The sequence below is a fragment of the Nesoenas mayeri genome (genome assembly GCF_963082525.1).
Source record: "Nesoenas mayeri genome assembly, chromosome: 16".
Classification (NCBI taxonomy): domain Eukaryota; kingdom Metazoa; phylum Chordata; class Aves; order Columbiformes; family Columbidae; genus Nesoenas; species Nesoenas mayeri.
Window position 1 is genome coordinate 10671525 of NC_137562.1, and position 20815 is coordinate 10692339.

The 20815-nt window shown below is 55.0% G+C and overlaps 2 protein-coding genes across 2 annotated transcripts; both read right to left on the reverse strand.

Moving 5' to 3' along the window:
* Nucleotides 1–1021: 1021 nt before the first annotated feature.
* Nucleotides 1022–5853, reverse strand: DUSP15 (dual specificity phosphatase 15; the record flags this gene model as incomplete). The annotated part of the gene is made up of 7 exons (XM_080354695.1): nt 1022–1234; nt 1346–1517; nt 1970–2044; nt 2366–2415; nt 2817–2899; nt 4290–4323; nt 5833–5853. The coding sequence occupies 7 exons, from the start codon at nt 5851–5853 to the stop codon at nt 1022–1024; spliced, it is 648 nt and encodes a 215-aa protein (XP_080210821.1).
* Nucleotides 5854–15360: 9507 nt separating this feature from the next.
* On the reverse strand, nt 15361–16972 carry PDRG1 (p53 and DNA damage regulated 1). The gene is made up of 5 exons (XM_080354843.1): nt 16833–16972; nt 16669–16744; nt 16514–16588; nt 16063–16143; nt 15361–15733 (listed from the first exon to the last, which is right to left on the reverse strand). Exons 1-5 carry the CDS (start codon nt 16914–16916, stop codon nt 15651–15653), a joined length of 399 nt encoding a protein of 132 aa, XP_080210969.1. The 5' UTR covers nt 16917–16972; the 3' UTR covers nt 15361–15650.
* Nucleotides 16973–20815: the final 3843 nt, after the last annotated feature.

The following is a 20815-nucleotide window of genomic DNA, read 5'->3' on the forward strand; positions in this document are numbered from 1 at the left end:
ACAGGTGAGTGTTGACCTGTGGCTGCCCAGCCTCTCCTGGAGCAGACCCTGTCCCTGTGGGGAGCCCTATTGTGTCAACCAGGCTTCTGGCCTCTCTTGTAACCTTCACCCTAGGCAGCAGGGTGGTCCCCTGTCCATATGTGCCACTGAACCCAGCCCACTGTGCTCCTTCCCTCCTACTCCCTGGGCTGCAGAGAGCTGCCAGCAGCAGCCCCTAGACCTGTGCCATGTTGGGACTGTCCTCCTCAGTGTCACCCTGTCCCACTTCTGATCTGGCCATCACAGGGAGTCAGGCTGTGCCCCAGGCATGGTGGACAAGAAGTGTTTATTACTGGGGGGATGTAGAAAGTCTTTCAGCAAAATGGCTTAAGGCTCTGCTTTAGTGAGGTCTGGCCAGGTTAAATGCTTAGTTCCCACCTTTTAAAGATTGTGCCCTGGGGTGGATGGGAACAGGGTGTGATGGGCTTCTAAAGCTACAGTGCTGCTCAGTGCTCATGCTTGGCCGGGCTGGAGCTGGGCCCTTGCTGGGAGCTGGTGCAGCCGCATCATCTGCTCCTGCACCCCCTTGCTCCGCAGCTGCCTCTGTGCCACGAGCTGGTGCTGCTGGTGGGAAAACCGTCTCTCCTGCGCATCCTGAGGCCTGTGCAGTGGCTACCCAAGTGCTAAAGCTGCTGCTGGCATCTCCTGGGTGCTGGCTCTGTGGCAGAAGAGAACCCCCCCTGTGTTGCTCTGCCCCGAGCCAGAGCCCACAGTGACCTGAGGGGTGTCACTGGGTATCCCAAATACGCCAGACACAAAGAGGCTGAGCCCTGCAAGTGCTGCAGAGCGCAGCAGTGCATGTGGATCCCACCCCGACAGACGAGAGCCGGGACAGAGGATGGCATGCTCGCACCACAGAAGAGAGGAAGGAGCTGGACTTGCTGCAGCTCCCCTGTGCAGTGCTCCCCTGGCCCGCTGCGCCGCGGCTCCTCCGTCTCTCCCAGGCTGTTGGGTGATTCTTGCTGCTCTCCCTTGGCCGGTGTCACTTCAGACAAGCCGGGATGCAGGAGAACGTCCTCTTCACCCGCAGCAGGAAGGGAGTCGTGCTCCTGATGTCCCTGGCTCTTGGAACCAGTCCTTGCAGAGCTCCCTCTGTCCTGGATGCTCCTCCTCTCCCTGCAGGCAGCAGGGCTTTGATTTCTTCCTCATCATTGAAAGGTGATGTCCCATATCTCTGCTTCAGGTTCCTGCGGACCTGGGGAAGGAGGAAGAAGCAAACTAAGGTGCCTGTTTCCAAGGGCAGGTCCAAGCAAGGGTAGCGGGTCAGCACCCTGTTTCCCCCGGCAGCTCTGAGGGCTGGTCCCACCTTGCGGGCTGCACTCCCGTCGAACTCAGCCAGCTGCTGTCTGAAGCCGGGGTTGGGGTTTGCGACAGGCCGGATGGCGCGGATGGCGTCCAGCACGTCCTGGCAGCTCAGCTCCGTGACGGCCATGACATAGGCAACGACCACTGTGGTGCTGCGGGAGATGCCGGCCAGGCTGTCAAGGGAAAGGGCAGAAGAGCTGCTGACAGCAGCACAACCTGACCCCGCGCTTGCCCCTTCCTCCACCCTCGTGCTTCAGCTATTTTGGTTCCTCTTCTCTGAGAACTGACTATCCAGGAGGCCTGAGCCTCTCCAAGGTCCTCTCTATCAGAGCCTATAAATACCCACTCCTTCCCAGGGTAGTGAGAGCAGTGGCTCTGCCTGGCTGCCTGCCCCAAAGCCCCCTCTTCCCGCTCGCCCAGCAGCAGTGAAAAGCTGCCCCATCCCCAGGGCTGCCGGGATCCCACTTGGTTTGAGGCACAAGCCACAGCTGAGGGTCAATCCGTGAGCACGAAGCCCTCTGACCCAGGCTGGCTTTGATCTGCCAAAACAAGAGACAAGTGGCTGGGTCTTTTTTTCTCTGCTGTCCTGGGGGAACATGGCATTGGACACTGAGAAATGTGTTACCAGTGGACGAGGCAGTTCCCTCCGTGCAGGCGACACTGGTGGATAAAACTGATGCATTCCTTGAAGTGCCTCTTGCTAGCAGAAGAAATAAACCAGAATAAGGACTTGATGGGTGGAACAGGATTTTTAGGTTGCAGGCAGCACAGCATTGAGTGTTTGAGGAAGAAGCACTAACACAAACTGCTTGTGCAGTTGCTGAGACCTGAGCTGAGATGCTCTCGGAGTCCAGACGTTGTCCGCAGCATGGGGCATCGTGCCTCCAGCCTACAGGTCTCTGCACTTGAGGAGCTGGAGGCAGCACCTCAAGGAAGGTCTAGGGGTGCCCTAAGCCCTCCCCCTTGATTGCCTTGCACACCCCAGCCCTCCTGTGTGCCCCCAGCATCCCCTGGTACTCACATGTTGGCCTCAGGGGTGTCAGGCAGGGGGATGCGGAGGTAGGTGATGTCCTGGAAGACACAAATGAAGAGGAGATACTTGGGTGCTATTGTGGGGGTGCTGTGGGTGCTCACAGCTGGTCTGGCAGTGTCTTCACCCCCTAACACAGTGTGTCCCTGGGTGGGGACAGTGCTGCTCTCTGCCTGGGTGGGGGGGGCACTGGGGGGCAGGCGGCTGTGGGAGGGGATGGGAAACAAGATAAAGCTGGAAATTGTTTCCCATTAGCGTTCAAGGCCAGGTTATAATAACGATATGGCCAGTTTCCCATGCTGGAGGGGCTGTGCAGCTCCTCTGGGACCACTGACCGAGGAGAGGTGGATGTGCTGTGGGATCCTCAAAGGGGGAAGGAAAACGCTGCAGCCTGGAAGGAGCTACAGAGATCTACACGGTGGTGTTGGGTATGGGATCCTACCTGCAGCAAGGGCTGGGGAGATTCATGGATTGAAATGATGTGGGTGATCTTGTTCCGGCTCAGCTGTTCCAGGTCTTTGGCATCTAAAGGATAAAACCAGATATTAGTGTGTATTTGTTTCTTACTCTTCCCATAGGCATATCTGCCGTGCTCCCAGCCCAGCGAAGCCTTGCTCCAGAGATCGGCTGCATCACCTCCCCTATGTGCCACAGGCAAATACACAACCACACCCTGGAAATCTGGAATGCAAACCCATGATACCAAACCAGAGACCTCCCTCCGATGGGACTTGACCTTGCTGCTTGTGCTGGGGTGAGAATTCACATCTGCATGGAAAAACTCCCTCCTTGGCAAGCAGGCAGCTGCCCGCCCACCTGTGCTTGTCCCCAGCCTGGGGACAGCACCTCCCCTGTGCAAACACCCACAGAGCAATGTGACTTGCTGCAGCCTGAGGGATCTGCTTGATCTTGTGAACTACAGAAGCGGAGCTGCAGCAGTTCATGTCAACCCTGAGTTTGGTTCAGTCTGTCTGAGCTCAGCTTTATCACCTGAGGGAGCTGCAGAAAACACCTAAGCAGCAACTCGCAGCATCATGTGTGTGTCCTCTCTGCAGCTGCACACAGAGTCGCGTACCCTCAGCTGTCTGGGGCAACAACCTGCTCCTCACTAATGCTTCAGCATCCCTGGCTGGGATCCTGCTCATCGGTCCAGCACAGGGGTTGTTACATTGCGGGAGGACCGCACTCGTCGCGCTGGCTGAGCAGCTACGTTGCCGTCTCCCTTTCACACCACAATGAGCAGATGCTGCACGAGCTGCTGGAGAGGGGGACTAACATTTTCCCATCTCATTGCTTTGGGCTTCTGAACTTTCACGTGATGTAAAACCTTGGCTCAGAAATCTAGACTGCAATGTGCTCATGGCATGATGTGAATTTTAACGAATGTGGCACAAGGAAGTGTGCTGGGGAGTATGCACAGGAAAATTGCTCACTGCAGCCGAGGAAAGCCTGGCACAGGAGAATGCAGCCTGAGTTAGCCCCCACTCTTCACCATCTCTGCCCATGGTACCCAGCTGGAAGGCTCAGCACCTGCATCTGCTTGGGACTGAGCTCTCACACTCCCCCCTCTCAGGGGCAGCTGAGGACAGGCAGGGGAAGAGGCTCTGCCAGGCAAGGGATGTCCTGAGCTGGGCTCAAGTAAACTGGGATGATGGGGAGCAGAACAGGTGAGAGAGCAGCTCTTAACCACTAGCTAGAAGATGAGGGACCATGTGCTCACACACCACCCCTGAGCCCACACACAGGGCTGGACCAGCCCTGGAGAAGCTGAGCACCCATTGCTGAGCCCCAACAGAGCCCACCCGAGGGCAGCACCGGCAGGAGGTGCTGCCAGGGTGCGCAGGCAGGCAGTGCCCTGTGGCACCAAACCCAGCTCCCCAGCGGGAGGATATCTCTGGGGCACAGCTCCGCTTACCGATGAAATTCCCGAGGTAAAGGCCAGGCAGGATCTGTGGGACAGAAGGAGAAAGGGCAGAGTGAGCAGTGACCTCATACCATGGTACCCACTGCACCGAGCCCCCCATGGGAAACAGTCACCTTGGTCAGAAATGCCAAATTTGTGCCATCAACATGACCATCACCAGCCCTGCAGCCCTGGGGCCACAGCGGTGCCAGCACCAGTGATCCTGGGTGCTGCTGCTGCTCTGGCATCCAGCTGCAGCCCTGGTACCCCAACATGTGCAATGCTGTACCCTCGCAGGCGCTGGGAGTCAGCCATAGCTTTTTTTTATTGCTCCTCTTGCTTATTATCAATAAACGCTTTGTTGGGGCTTTTTATCTGAGCTCAGCAAGCTGCATACGCCTCCATATAGCCTTGGACTGTACCCGTGGCCTGCAGAAGTCCTGCTGTCCGAGGGATGGGGAAGCAACAGGCATGGAGAAGCCTGGGGGGAACATGGGGGTGTCCCCCCCAGCTCTGCTCCCCTCCCTCTGCGCTGCCGGGAGCCCATTTCTCACAGCTGAGGAACAGATTGCTCTGGGCACTGTGTCTTCATCTTATTTTCCTGATGAAAAGATAATTACTTGGCAATGCCTCTGTTAATTGCTCTGCGGTTGCAGAAGCAGGACACCTTGTATCCCATCTTACCTGGAGCTATTTTATATTTCCCCTGTCTCCCAGCCTGGGCAGTGAGGCTCCCCAGGCTGTTCACCCCCATGTGCAGCCAGTTCCCCTCCCTGCGATGCTTGGTGCCTGAGACCTGGGCAGGCAGAGGTGATTTACACCAGCACAGCTGGCTTGCACTTATCTCATCCTGGTTGAACAGCTTAAAGAGAGCTTATTTTATGACTCCTAAGATTTCAGATCAATTTTCTATTGCCAGGGCACCTTTAACTTGCAGCTGTGGCACTGAAATGAGCTGGTGGGAGAGCGTCAATTAGCAAGGGCAGCTCCCAAGGGCAGGACACTGAGCCATGCACTTTCTCGTCCCCAACACCCTTCTAACCCCTCATTGCTGGAGAAACTGAGGCAGTACAGCCTGTCTGCAGCACTGCTGCCCCCCCAGGTATGAGCAGTTCTGGGACTGGAGAGGGCTGTTTAAAGCTTAGGAGATGGAGATTCTTGCAAGGAGAAGGTGCCTCTGTTCACCTGTGACAAGGGGAAGCCTAAACAACCATAAAATAGCACCTGTCCCCTGCCTGGGGGTCACACGGGGCTCCTGGCAAGTGCTCGGGAGCTGGTGCCTTGGTTTTAAAGCACTGGGAAAGGTTCCACCCTCCCTCGGAGGGGCTTGCTGTCACCGCTGTCCCCCTACAAGCCCTGGGGGCTGTCAGGATGAGCTTCGGGCTGGCACAGCGTCCCTGCCTGCTCCTCTGCTCAGCGAGCTGCCTGCAGCCGAGCCCTGTGCTGGGGCCGGTGCTGGCAGGTGAAACGCTGCCCAGCACAGCAGAACCAGCGCTGGGACAAGCCGCCCCAGCTTGGTTGTCCCACCGAGCAGCCGCCCCGGCGTCCCCGTTACCTGGGTCATGCCGTTCCCCATGGCCGGCAGCGGGCACTGCGCGGGGGACGGGCTGCGGGTGTCCTTGTTCCCAGTGTCACCGTCCTCCCTGTCCCCAGGCGCAGCCGCTCTTCCTGCTCCAGATGCTTCCTGGTTGTGTTTCAGTCATGAAGAGCTTGGCTCCCCCGGAATGGCTGCTGGCGGCGGGTGGCTTTGTCCCCAGCGAGTCTGAGCCAGTGGCGGCTGTGCCGGAGCAGAGGGGACCTCGGCCGCCGTCCTGCCCAGGCCGGTCCCCGGCTGCGGCTGCTGATCTCGCCGAGGGCAGACAAAAGAGGAGAAACTCCCCCCTGTGCCTGGCGTGGGAGTGCGGGGCCGCGCCGGCTGCTGCCTGTCACCGCTGCCTGTCGCCACCGCACAAGGCCGCAGTGTTGGGAGAAGAACAAAACCTTTGTCCCGCTCCATCAAGGAAGGTCTGTGCGGCCACGCAGTGAAACGGCCGGTTACATGCCCACCCCTGCCTGTTTCCACTGAAGGGTGTGCCAGACCCCCGCCCCGCACAGCTCGGGCTGCCCGCAGCAGGCAGCAGTGCCCACCTGCAGGCAGGTGACACAGGTCACTGCCCTGCCTGGGGGTCTGTGCGAGTGTCCCCGGGGCAGCTGGGTCGGACAGTGCCAGCGGGGGTCCGGAGGTTGAGCTGCCTGTCACGCATCACCCAGCCTGCGCCCTGCACCCCAGAGTGACGTGTTGGGCTGGATTTTAGGAGGTTTTAGACTTAGTTTGCTGCTACCAGCCCCAGCAGCTGTGTGCACCTTGCTGGGTTTACTGGGACTGGGGAGATGCTGATCCCCATCCCTGCCCAGCAGCGGGATGGCAGCAGGGACAGAGTCAGGGGTTAGGGGGACCTCTGTCCTGTGCCCTGTGGAGTGCCACACTGCGAACTCACGTGGGGTGGGGGACCCGGGGTGCAGGGTGGAGGGACACGAGGTGGGGGACTTGGGGACACGGGGGGCTACAGGGTAGGGGACGTGGGGGCATAGAGCGGGATGAGAGGGGATGGGGGGACATGGGGCGTGGGGGGTTAGGAATGCAGAGAGTGGGACCGAGGGGACTGGCAGGGGCAGGACACGGTGGGGACACAGACCAGAGAGGGGCTGAGGTGGCCGAGCTCCGGCTTCGGGGGGTCAGGCCCGGGAAGAGGGGCTGCGGACCGAGGGAACACACCGAGGGGACACACCGGAGAGGGACACACGGGGCGGGGGGGGCACACAGGAGAGGGACACGCCGAGGGAACACACTAGGGGGGAACACACGGCGGGGATCGGGTCGGGAGTCCCGGGGTTCCAGTCCCGCCAGCGCCCCCTGCTGCACAGCGGCGCGGTTGCCATGGGGACGGCGCAGGACCGGGCTTAAACCCAGGCCCAGGCGCAGGCTTAAATCTAGGTCTGGAGCGACTGCTCGCTGATGGGGGCAGTGCTGCCTGTCCCGGAGGGGTGTGCTGGCTGCACAGGAATGCTGCGGGAGAAATGGTAGAACGTGGTTTGTACAGCCTGCTGTGCTCTACCTTGCTGTGCTCATGCAGAGGTACAGAAGATAAAAATTGAGCCTTCTCCACAAAGAAACAGCAGTTCTCAATGGTATCCGTGTTTTTTCTTTTTCTCCTCAGAGTATGTGGTGCAGTTGTTCCCCAGAAACTTCTCAAGGGCAATTAAAGTGAGTCAGACTGTGGGAGCATTTGTTGAGGTGAACCTTATATTTCTTTTTTACCCAGCTGAGTCAGAAGAACTGCTTAGCAAAGAATATGGAGAGGTTTTTGGAAGCCATTAGAAAGAGAAGCAGTAAAGTCTCGGACAACAAAATGTGTCTTTGTTCCAAAGACCTTCAAACTGCCTTCAGAGTACCATTTGTGGAAGAATTTCACAAGAATCCTGGCATCGCTTTTGTTATGAAACTGGTAAGTATGTGCTCTGCCAAGGAAATCGAGACCGAGATAGATGGATGATTTGTTCTGCGGAAAAGAGGAAAATACACAGGAAATCCCAGGAAGGAGCGGCAGAGCGAGGTGCTGGGAGCAGCAGGGCCCGACCGCTGTCTGCTCAGCACGTGCTGCCAAAACACCTTTGGGTCACCATTTATTTCAGCACTCGAAAGACAACTCTGTTTAATTATATGGCCAAAGATAACCCCGTGGTGAAGGTCTGAAGTGCAGAGTTCTTGTGTGCAGGAACAGATTGTGCTCCCAGGTGTTTCTGCTGTGGGGTCATGGCCTTGGTCATGCTCTGAAATGTTTTAGTTCAGCTGCAGATGTGCAAGAAGGGGTGCGTGTGCATGTGTGTGTGTGTGTTCAGGGCAGCTGGGTGACTTGCCTTCTGATTAATCAGGGTTCCAGGGCAACCCCGAAAGCTGGAGCTGTGAAAACACCTGTTTGCTTTGAGGGAAGTCCCACTACATTAGATGTTGGCCCCTGTACACGCAGTCAATTTATTGAGTGGGTTTCTATCCTGAGAACATGAAGAAATTACTGGAGGTTCCACGAGGAGCCTTGAGAGCGAGTTGGGGTGGGTTGTGTTGGCACGAGTTTCTCTCTGCTCTGCAGTTAGAGACCTGAAGGGCAGCCCTGTGCTCCGAGTCACGTTTGTCCCCACAGACCTGTGTGTACCTGGAGCTGTGCTGAGCTTCCACTTCAGCCGGTGTCTGGGGGACCAAGGAAAAATTGTGTTTCATTTAGAAATTACAGTGGCACAACATGATGCTGAGAAACGCCTTGCTTCTGCCAGGTGGTTCAGGACGTTTAACATCGTGAGTATTGTGCTGTGGTGCATAACTGAAAATACACCCATCCGCGAGTGAGCAGTCATGGTGCTTTGTGCAGCAGGTCTGGCCAGGAGGCTGGGACAGGAGGATTTGCCTTTGTCTGAGTCAGGCCCATCGGTAAGGACACACTTGTGAGAAGAGAATGGGGGTAATTATGCAAACTAACATGAGAATTACAGCCAGGAGGATAGCAGCTAGTGATTATCTGACTCTACAAATGGGAACGTGTTAATTGGCAACAAAAACCCTTCTATTAAGCCGATTTTATGCCCACAACCTCAATTAACATGGTAAATAACAAGAATGTAGTAAACAAGGATGTATGAAAAGTCTGTGATTACTTAGATTATACCAACAACTTAAATGAAATAGTTTATGGCTGATCTTGCAGACACGTAAAAATAAACTTCACGTTACTGCTGTCAGTCTGTCCTGCTGAACCCTTTATCTAGGATCTGACTTCTTACACTTTGTCTGCATGTTTGTGTATAAACTTCTGTTCTTCGGGAGCTCTAACACTAGGCAGCGATGTCAGCAACTGGGTTATATTGTACATTTCTCTGTGCTTCATAGGTTGAAATTTTGACTTGAGAGCTTATGTTCTAGTGACATCTGTAAGTGCAAACCACCATTATTACACCAGAAATGGATTTCCTCGCCTTAATGCCCAGCTGCTCCTTTCCTCTTTTTCCAGTACACCCTGCTGAAGGCCTGATTATACACAGGTGGATTTGCTCGCTTTTCTAATACATGATTTACTCCTAATAGCAGAGCTGATGGTTGTATCCTGCCTGTGTGTGTAAGAAAAGGACTGTATGATTCTACTGGTTGGTATTAGGTGCATCAGATGAACCTTGTCACTTCTGACTCCTGCAGACACCCATAGGATTTGGCTGTCCTGTCGCTGCTGCTGTCACCCTGTCTCTCTCCTGTCTTTTTTCATTGGAAAACTGGTGTCACCAGACCACTGGAAATGTCAGTTTGACAAATCAGCCAGATCCGAAGCTGAAATGTCACTCCTGGTTTCATTGTCCTGGTTGAACGTTGGCAGCCTTTCCTCTTCCTCAGCGTCACAGAACGTAAGGACAAGGTGATTCATGGCAGAGAACTATTTGATTTCCTACATGTCAACGCTTGCTGCTGGATTGAGTTTGATGGCTTTCATTTGATTAACATATCTTCCCAAAAGGTATCCCACCTCAATTTGATGGCTTAGGAGACAGGAAAATCCATCACTTCTCCCCGTGAAAGTTCAGTGGAGTTTGTGCTTGCTCTGAATGATGAAAAGCCTTTCCAGAGGGCAGGTACAGCAAGCTGAGGGGTGGAGAAAGGCTGATGTGAAGAGCTTTGTGCCAGCCGGGAGGTGCAGTACTAGCTCAGGGCAGTCATTCTTTTATTTTCCAGATACCACTTGTGATTACTTCTGATTTTTAATTTTTTTCCTGTAATTTTTATCATTGCACAGTGTTGGTTTTAAGCTCAGGTGGCTGAAGCGTGTGATTACAAACAGGGAAGAGAATTAATGGGCACTAGAGCAGAAGAGGACTGTTCAGAGTGAGAGTTCTGTGTTTCCTTGTTCAGTGTCTTTGATCCTAGTTTCCACTTCATTCCAGGTGTTCATCTCACAGAGGTGTCAGTGTAAAAGGCTGCGCATGGTGACAATCCCAGGAAGGTCAGGGATCTATAAGGCTGATCTTTCCAACTTTAAACTTAATAACTCTCTGATTAGCTCTCTTCTGAGATATAGATATCTCATAGCTCAGCTCTTTGCTTTAAAGACCTCAGCAGTACAAGGTTAACATCGCTGGACACGACTGTCACTGTTAAGCTTCCTCTCTGAGGAGGTGGCGACTGAGAGAAAGAGAGGACAGGGGGGGAAAAAGATTTCAAATGGGATGTCAGATTCCTCGTGAATCCGAGATGAAGGTCAATGCCTGAGAGTAATGGAGGACGGTGTTGAACTGCCCGTTTTGTAGGCTGCTCCCTTCTATAAATGTCTCTTGCCTGTATGGAGAGGAGAGTCTTTGCAATACTCGAATAGAAGATGAGATGTTGATTGCTGTCAGGAACTTCTGATGGGGACTTGGAGACCTTTTTCCCCTGTAGCTGTGCGGTTGTCATGCTTGAAGAGTTTCACTGCACTGTGGGGTTGGTGGCATCTCCCTCCTGGTCTCTGGGATTTTACTCAGGATTCTTGCTGGGCTGTGGAGACCACAGGGTGAGGACTGACAGAAATCCTGTGGACTAAGTGTGTGGTCATGTGCTGGGAACAGATCATCTGTGTGGGTGTCTCGGGGCTGCAAGTGGGTGGTTCAGCAGCTCGGACAGGACCCGATGGCCAAGTGCGTGGCAGGGTCAGTGCAAGTTCTCTGTGCTGATACGCACAGCGCTTCCATCCACAGCCTCCAGAGTGTTCAGAAAGTGAATAGCAGTGGCAAAAACTGCTCTGAGCAGTAGAGTCTTTAGCACTGTGCTGTGAAACTCTGCCAATCTGGCTATTTCTGGAATATGTTCCCCTTCAAGTAGCAGCATATCCCAAGTGTGGCAGCACTCCCCCGAGATGGACGGTCACCATCCTCTCTGCTTGTGTATCCCACAGCAGTGCCCCCTGCACTGATAAACCTCCAGTTTGGCTGTGAGCACCAGATACAACCCATATCTGTGGTCAGGGCTGGAAGTCAGATCCCCACTGAAAGAGATCCCTCCTGCTCCTTGTGGAGAAAAGGATGCCACAGGAACTGAGGGTGTTTAAAACAGAACAACAAAACCCCTTTAAAACATAATTTGTCTCTAGATTATTTTCTTTTTCAATACAGCACTCTTCTCACTGGCCAAGTGAAAAATATGTATCATTAGAGTTCAGCAGAAATTCTCAGAATTTTATCTGCTATGTATGCAACCCAAGTATTGCAACAGCAGGAAACCGAGAGCACAACTGGCTTGTCATTACAGGAGCTGAGAAAAATAGAAACAGCAAATAGTACTTCAGAAATGATGAGCAAATAGGATTATTATTCTTTCAGCCTTAATCACTTAAAGTGCAAGTGGTACCATAGGTAAGGAAATTTCCCTTGGATATGATTTTTGTTGACAGAGCTCTCCTACCAATTGTCTTCTCTAATCTATTTGGTTTTTAACTCTTCCCTTTAACACGAGGTGGAAGCTGATAGACCTGTTCCAGCCCTGTGTCCTGCCACCATTAGTCCAACATTTTGTGTGGTGCCACTGGGGACAGGTTTACTTCAAATGGGCAAACAAATGCAGCTCAGCTGGACTCCTGGGCAGCTCTAATTTGCACAATCTACTCAGTTCATAGCCTCAAGCCACATCACTGCTTAGGCAGCCTCACGTAAAGAGCTGGAGTAACTTCAGTTGGCCAGGAAGCAAATGAATCGCAGTGAAAGTCCTCGGTGTCCTCACTGTGCTCAGATATCGCTGCTGGGCTCTCGCAGGAGGGTCCTCTGAGTGCTGGTGCTAGGAGACTGTTCCCAGGAGGCAGCACATTCCGCCACTAAAAAAGGGTTAATGCTCATTCTGTGAATTCTCCTCAGCATTCGCTGCTGCTAGACTTCGGTTTTCACTTGCATCGTTTTCGGGAAGCCAAAGGGAATTTTTTTTTATTTTTTCAGTACCATCGCGAACAGGAATAGAAACTTTGCAATAAGCTCAGAATGTTCTTTGGCTCGACGCATGGGAAAGAGGTTTGGGGTTGGATTTCCTATTACTTCACACTTACTCCTGCCTGCGAGCAGGGTAACGATTTTGTGGACAGGCGTTTCTCTTGGATGAACCATTGGCAAAAGTGCCTGTTTCTCCCTAATTTACTGTTGTTGTATCTCCTCAGCTGTCGTATCACCTTCCCTCACTGCCAGGAGCCAGGAAGACTCTGAACTCCAGTGTCATCTACTCAAAGACACACTTCATACTGTGGAGGGTAGGCAGGCAAGGATGTTTATTTCCTTCTAGGGGTTTTTATTAAAATGCTTGGAATGGCTGGGCTGGTTCCATGTCTGTCTTAGCAACTGGTGGCAATACTCCGAGCTTCACAGCGACTAAATGGTGAATTTCCAAAAACAGAGCAAAGTAAGCGGGCGTGCTGGCACTGCAGAGCGGGAGGACAAAGCAGCGCGGGGCTGTGGGGGATGAGGCTGGCTCAGAGCTGGGGCTCGCACAAGAGCTCTCCTTCAGAGGCGCTTCTGCATTGTGCTCCCACACTCGTGCTTCTGCAGCGCTCTGCTCCCAGCAGCTTGGCTTGTGATTGACTCCACGACTGTGCTAAGCTCAGATTTAATGGCAAGAAGATGTCCACTGCTTTCAGCTGTCCGGCTTTACCGCTGCTCGTCTGGGACTTCATCCCTGGGCGCACACAGATAATTGTCGCTGCTCGGGTGCTTCAGGACGTGTGTTTGCTGTTGCAGGCTGACGGGAAGGAGAAGCACACGTGAGGCTTGGACCTGGTGGGGCACCGTGGGCCTGTGAGCAGAGGGGAAACTTCTGGTGATTGAGAACGTCGTGGCAAACGTGCGTTTAGGTGTGTGCTTGTCCCGTGCTGGTGGGCCCTGTGCACAGCCTTAACCTGTCCTCGTGTCAGCGAGAGATGAGCACACACCTTTCACTTGAGAATAAAAGAACAACAATGGGCCTGCGGGCTTTTGCAGAATTAAGAGACCAAAACGAGCAAATCCTTTCCAAAAGTGGCTGTAGCAACCAGGCTGCAGCAGCACTGTTGAAAACAAACCTGTAAGTGTAGTGGGGAACAGTTTTGTTCGTAGTCCTGCTTGTGAAGTGTCAGGTCACAGCAGAGTTCTCCGTACGCCAGCTTTATTGCAAAATCCGCTCTGCAGTCCCCGTGGTGACCGTTTGCTGGGTGCGTTCCTGCAGCTAGTTGTGTATTGTTGGGAAGTAGACCCTGGATTCTGAAGTTGTACTTCCGAGAGGCTTACGTGTTTTGTAAGTGTATTTTGCAGCACGCAGCCCAGCGTGCCTGCAGTGATCTCTGCAGTAGTTTCCAACTAACAAAACACAACAAAACTTCACCTGAAGTGGGACGTTACCTCCCCACTACTTGAAGGAAGGGTGAGTGTGGCTCCCCCATTCACGTTTCCCTTGCAGGCTGCTATGATGACAGGAAGAAACAACCGAAGCAGCTTTTCAAGAATCTTCCTGCACAGCAGAAAGTGTGACGCTGAGCCTGAGCTTGGGATGGGAGGGATCATGGTGGATGAAGATCACTCGCTCTTCCTCATCACGTCCAGTGGCAGCTCCCACGGCTCTCAGGACACTGCTGGCTCAGCACGAGGCACTGGCCACCGGCTTCTGAAGATTTCCCAGCTTCGAAGCTGCAATAAGCTGGAATGAAATATGTCACAGTGGCTGACACATGCTGGCTTCTTGGCTGTCTGTCTGCGCTCACGTAGCTCAGCTCTGTACTGTGCGAGAAAATAACGGGGCTAAACACCTTCTGCACACAAAGCTTTTGGGGAAGGCAGGCACCCGATCCTCCTGCTGCTGCTGCTGTGGGAATGTGCCAGAGCAGAAAACCTGTTGCCATGATACTAAAAATCATCTCGCTGTCACATTATGGAGACATTGGCTGTACTACACGAGTTATGTAAAAGTGCAGCTCCAGCACCAGGACTTGGTGCTGAACTGCCACTCGCTTCCAGGAGAGATGCAATTTCTGAAAAAGCTGCAGGCATGACAGTTCAGGTAGCGAGTCCATGGTATTTTTAATCTCTCTCTGAAACTGAAGTCTGAAGCGGACAGTCTGGCTGCTGGCAGATGTACATTCAGAGTACGCAGCCTTAGCTACAGAATTTTAAAACTTGGATCAGGTGATGGCAGTTGGCTTTTTAGATTTAAAGCAATCGCACCTCAGTTCTAACGAGTCTGAAACAGGGTGGTTTTTGGAACTCTCCATAATTTGAAGCATGTGCAGAACTGGATTGGGCAGCACTGTGTGGCTGGGAGGTGATGGGGACCAGGGGGACGCTGGGGCCATGTCTGATGCTCCGCAGGGAGGGCTGGGCTGAGGCCCCGCTCTGCATTAGGTTCCGCAGGCGGGTCAGCTGCCTCGAGAGCTGGAGAAAGGACAACTGCTCTGCTTAAAGTTTTTAAATTCTATCCAGAAATATGTCCAGAGAAGTTCAAAAAACAAAGGGCTTATCAGGACCTGAGCACAAGAAAAAAAAAATCAAGCTCTCTGTAGTCCATTACTAATTGTGATTTATTATTATTATTTTTAAATCTTATAAGTCTTAACTGAGTTGTGCTGGGGTAGCAAGTTCAGACTAAAGAGGGTGGTGTAGAAGACAATGAATGTAAAAACCCTTGAGGAAACCATTACTGGTTAAATCAATTGTCCTTTTGCTATGAGGCAGGCTCAGTGGTTACTCCTGCTCAGCCCTCTTCAGGCTGCTTTTTCAAACTATACATACATTTTACCCCTTCATCTAGTTTTGAAAGCTCCTTTCTGTGGTCTCTTGCCTTCCAGCCTAACAGCAAAACGTGTTTTCCCAGTGAGACTAAAAGGATGCTCCCTCCTCCTGCCGCTGAAGAGATTCCTGACGTGCTTTGGCTGCATAGCTTTGCTTTGCTTTGCCACCACAGCTCCTCTTCTGTGCTCGGGCTTGGGCTGCAGATTCCCAGTTCCTCCCACTCCTGTTCCCAATACCACAATGAACCAGCTCTGAAGCCAAACTCCAGAAGCGCTTGCATACAAGGAGCGGACACACAGAGTATGAATGCCTCGCTGTTCAGATTTTATTATTTAACAATAATCCCACCTCCACCCCAGCCACGGGTATTCGCCCAGCGCAATGTACCAGCCATGGCTCTGCAACGAGGAGCAGGAAAGGGTTTGTGATCCCAAGAAGCCGCAATGTCGTAGCTGAGGAGCTAAATGCTTCCCAGCACCTGCCAGGTCCCTGACCCAGCAGCTGCTGGCACACTGACATCCTGCACACCCCAAGAGCTACAGCTATTGCAGTGTGAGCCCCATGTGTGACCGTGACAATGGCACAGCCGCCTCAGCCCTCCAGGATGCGATTGATTAACTTCATTTCCTCAGCAGTCATGGGGTTCAGGTTAAATCCCTTCAGCTCAGGTTTACCTGAAAGAACACACAGAAAAATCAGGATTTTGCTACAAAACAAGTGAAGCAGCTGATGTTAAACTCTAGAGGCGCTGCGGGGAGGGCAGGGGCAGCCCTGGAAGCTGCTGTGCAGTCACCCTGGTGTGACACAGGACCCCTTTCAGTGCAGTGTGCTGGTGGGTGACAGCTCCGCATCAGGAGCCGTATGATACCGGAGCAGGAAAGAAATTGCAAAGCCAGTGGGAAAGTGGCTGCAGGAACATGCAGAACTCAGGAGCTTCTGGACCCTCCCAACTTATGATGTTTACTCCGAGATACTTAGAAGGTTCCAGAACAGGTGTGTTTACCTTGAGCTTCGTAGAGGCGATTGACCTTCACGCGCAGCTCTTTCCGGAGGTTGTTTATCTCCTCATCCAGCTGCTCCTGGTCTGAGAGAAGCAGGACAGGAGTGAGGAGCGTGGGTAGAACCTCCCGTGGCACGCTTGGCACAGGAGCCCAGGCCCGGGGGCAGCAGAAGGTCCTTCCTCAAGGGACCCCCTGTCCCTGGGGCTGAGCTCCCAGTTCCTTTGTGCCCAAATGTGCTTCCCAGGGCAGAATCTGCCTGTGAGTGCAGGTGAGAGGTTTTGGGCACTTCGAAGTCCAGCAGGGATGTGATTTAGAGGGAGGCCTGGCAGTGTTTGGTTAATGCCTGGACCTGATGATCTTAAAGGTATTTTCCAACCTAAATGATTCTGCGCTTTTTCTAAAAATCTTACCAGGGCTATGTGCAGGCAGAGCCTCTTGCGCAGCCGGCCTTACCCTTCTGCAGCATCTCCTTGGTTCTGGCTTTCGGGAGCTCGATGAACATGTCCCCGAAGCAAACCATGGCCTGGGCTGGGGGAGGAGGAGAAGGAAAGGAGCCGGTCAGGGCGGCTCTTCCCCGGGCACGGAGCCGTTCCCCGGCCGGGCCTCACCCTCGGGCTCTGGGTCCTTCTGCAGCGCCCGCAGGGCCTCGCGGTTCCGGTTCCGCTTCATGTCCAGGTCCACGATCTGCAGCGGGACACAGACAGCGGGGGTCGGGGCTACGGGCGCGGGGAGAGCGCCGGGGCTCCCGGGGGCGCTGGAGGCCGGGCCGTACCTGCTGCCGCGCCGCCAGCACGTCCTCGGCCAGCTCCTCCACCTCGGCCAGGTAACGCAGCACGAAGGCCGGGTCCCGCGCCATGGCGGGCCGGCTCCGCTCCCGCTCCGCTCCGGCCCCCCTCCCAGTCCGCCCGGGTCCTGCGCTCTCCCCGCCGGGCGGAACCCGCAGCCGCGCGGGTGAGTTCCGCGGCGGGAGCACGCCCCCTGGCGGCCGCCCCGGGCGCTGCCCGTGGACCCAGCCCGGCTTCCCCGGGGCTCCGGTCGCCCCGGGACGGACCGAGTCGGCGGGTACCGAGCCGGGACGGGGGCTGCCGCGAACACGCGCGGCCGGGTGGGGACCCCGGGGCTGACTCCGTGCACCCGGCTCGGCCCTGGCCCTGCGGGGACTCGCCGCCGGCAAAGGGACGGGGCGCTCCGTGCGGCCGAGCCCCGGTGCCTCCCGCGGCGGCGGGGGCTCCCACACAGCCCCAGCCCCCAGCCCCGCTCCTGCAGCCGGCAGGGGCCCTGGGCTGGGATCCTCCCGCCTTGCCGCGGGTCCCCACGCGTGTGAATTATTTATGCCTTGTCACCAGCTTGTCACCAGCTGTCCCCTGTCCCCCTCCTGTCAGCCCCGCGCTCCTGCCTGCTCTCTAATGCTGTGCCCGTGTCCGGCAGCTGGGCCCCTCGGAGCATCAGGTTGCCTTTCTGCGCTTTTTTCCCCCAGAATGCACTAAGAGCACTCACAGCACGGGGCCATGAGCTCAGATTTCTGCTGGTGGCTCACAGAGAGCTTGGGGGCCGAGGGTTTGCCGTCCCTGTGGACAGGAGTCGGCTGTGGTCCCCAAGGTTTGGCTCATCTGCGGCCAGCACCTATGCCCCCTAGTCTGTGCCAGGCAGGGACCAGCCCTGGAGATGTTTGGAGCAGCCGCAAGGCTCTGCCAGGGCATCGCATTCATCCTCTGCCCCAAATGATCCTGCCTACGGGACAGGGGAAATATCACCCCACAAAACGGCTTTTATCCCTTCTTTCCACCCCATCCAGCCTGCGAGTAAGAGGAGACAGGGGCAACTGCACAGGGGCCGCAGGGGACAGGGACGGAGGCAGTGACGTGGCAGCTGGCCGGTGGTCACCACACTTCTGTGAGTAAATAATCCCTTAAGGGAGATTACCCAGATCGGAAGATTACTGGCCCTAATCCCATAAAGTCATTTGTTACAGTTAACTGGGGAGAGCTCCTGGGTCTGTGGCAGCGTGTGCTAAAATGAGGTGGCTTCCAGGGAAGCAAGCACTTGTGTGCAGTATCCTGGCCAGGCTTGCAGTGATTTACACTTGGGTTGGATTTCTTCCTGACATCAACCAAAAGAGGCAGCAGGTTTGGGGCTGGATGCCAATGCTGGAAAATGTTCCTTTTTCAGTGGGGGTGGCTGGCTGGAGATACACAGACTGTTTGGGGGCAGCTGTTTCCCATCCACCACCTCCAGGTGGGCTCCCATGGAGTCCGAGTGGGACATGGGAATGGGGGTTGGCTGCAGAGTGGGATGTGGAACATGGGATGTGGGATGTAGGATACAGGACATGGGTCTGCTTTTCTCTTGCAGCCTCACACTGCAGCATCCACCACAGAGTGATTGGCTTCCACTTTCTGCCAAGCGTGAAGGCAGCATTTGATCCTTGTTGCTGTGATGGGATCAGAAGAGAAAAGTGCCTGATTCTCCTGGGGTGTGCTGGGACCCCAGCTAGAGCTGGAGCTACATTTACTTCCCAGGGGGACACATTTTTCAGATCAGTGACAAAAAGCTCTCTGGGCAGTGAAAGCCCCATCTGTCTGTCCTGCCACACGTGCACAGACACGGCCTCTGGAGACAAGTTTGGCTGCACAGTTCAGAGATGGAGATGATGCTTGGGAAACGTGGCCTGGCTGGGCAGGACCATCCCCTTTGGCGATCTGGAAACCTCCCAGCACCTCCACCAGCAGCCCTGGCGCTGACCAGTGAAGCAAGAGGGAGGGAAGGGGATGGGGACAGGGATGGGGATGGGGACAGGGATGGGGATGGGGACAGGGATGGCGACAGGGAGGGAGATGGGCTGCCCATGTGCTGGCAGCAGTGGAGGGAAGCACAGTGACCATCTGGAGTTGCCAGTGACACACAGTGACACAAAGGCAGGGTTTTGCCAGGGATGTTGGGCTATGTGGAGGGACAGGGGCTGGTCTCCCTGGGAAGTCGGGACTCAGCTCAGCACAGGTGTGGGGGAAGCTGCCGCCGGGTCTGCTATGGCAGGAGGGATCACAAAGCCACAGGCACCTGGAAAACATTCACAGGGCAATGAGCGATGGCTGGTGCTGTGCTCTGTGTGCCTCACCCTAACTGAGCTCTGAGGCAGCTGCAAATCATCACAGATTTCTGCTCCTGGAGCTGGTGATGGGGACAGGCCATTTGTGTGGAAACTGGAGTCAGCCTGGGGACCAGAGGCCCATCTGGACCAGTTGCACTTTTATATACCCTCCTGGGAATCAGCAGTCAGAGGGACCAGCCATCCACCCGCTCCTGAGCGCTGCTTTGCTTTGCTGTGTGTTTTGTTGTGCAAAGAACAGGATTTGGTTTCAGCATGTTCCTTTTTCTTCCTTGCAGCACTTTTATGTATGCAGCTAGAAACCCTCCCTGCCTGCTGACAGCTGCACGCGGAGGATTCAGGGATGTTTATTGGGTTTTTTTCTCTCTCATTTTTTCTTGTGGCTGTTGGGGCTTGTTGTTAAGATAAATCAGACTTCAAACAGCAGTCCCCATGTTCTCAGGCTGTGGATGTTTAACTCCACTTTCAGAGAGGGTGTTTCAGGGTCTGTGAAGGGAGGTGGGTCCATCTCTCTCTGGTTCCCACTCCCCTCTCCATGGTGCTGTGCCCACCATTGGGGTTGTCCAGGCAGCCGAGGGACTCTGGCCAGCAGAGCCCCCCCTCCAAAGGGCCTCTGGCCCTGACCAGCAGCAGATGAAAGGTTATTTTCTTCAGGTTCTGGGATGCAGGAAGCGTCCCCTCCTCCAGGCAGGCATTTCTGGAGGGGATCTGTCAGGGGCGTCTCAAGGTTAGGTATTTAAGTCACTTTACCCATGCTAATACATGCAGCACCTAGAGAACATCTCTGAGGACCCGACTCTGCCCCCCTCTGGTGACTAACGCCTCCCCCCAGCTTGTCCCCTTGGTTTTGTGTGCCGGGAGCCCAGACTCACCCCCAATTTGAGCTGATCCCCCTTGCTGTTCTGCAAGACAGAGTTTGGAAATCGGCTGTGTTTCCCGGGATGAAACACACTCCCCCTCGCTGGAATGCAGTGAGGATCCCTCTGGGTCGGGTTGGGGGCTGAAGCTCCCTTCAGGAGGCAGTTGCCTGCGTGTGATCACCCTCCCTGGAGACACACTGCAAAGGAGCAAACAGCCCTTTCCCTCCCAGTAGTGCCGGGGATGCCAGCACTGTGCTGATCCTCATGCGAGCACGTGTCCCACAGTGGTATCAGCCAGGCCAGGGCAACTGGGCTCTGCTGAACACACTGCGTCCAGACTCTGATGGGCAGCAGAAGGAGACATGGTGGGGCAGAGCTGAGGAGCAGGGCAGCACCTGGGCACATATGTATCCAAGCCCCAGTGCCCAAGGTCCACCCAGAGACCTTGGCACTTCAGCTGGTTGTGTGGCTCCTCAGGGATGTCCCCAAGGCTGGGACTCTTGCTCCAAAGCAGGGCTCAGGTCCAACCCAGCAGGTCCCTCGGGCTGTTCCAGGCAGGAGCCCGGTGGCCTGTGGCCCTGCCCCACCCCTGCGGGAGCAGAGGCCCCTGCAGCATCTCCATCCGCCGAGGCCCAGGACGGTTCACCCGGACCCCTGAGCAGGGTCTTGCCTGGGCTGACAGTCGGGGCCGGGAGAGCCCAGAGCCGCCCAGCAGCTGCCCGGGGAGCTCCGGTGCTTGTGGAGCCGGGTGGGGGGTGCCCGGGCAGCACGGCCGCTGCCCCGGCGGGT

Coding starts and splice junctions, on each gene's coding strand:
- PDRG1 (XM_080354843.1), bottom strand. CDS start 16,916: ATGGCGCGGGACCCGGCCTTCGTGCTGCGTTACCTGGCCGAGGTGGAG. Junction 16,144..16,513: donor CAAGGAGATGCTGCAGAAGG/GTAAGGCCGGCT, acceptor TGCTTCTCTCAG/ACCAGGAGCAGCTGGATGAG. Junction 15,734..16,062: donor TCGCCTCTACGAAGCTCAAG/GTAAACACACCT, acceptor GTGTTCTTTCAG/GTAAACCTGAGCTGAAGGGA.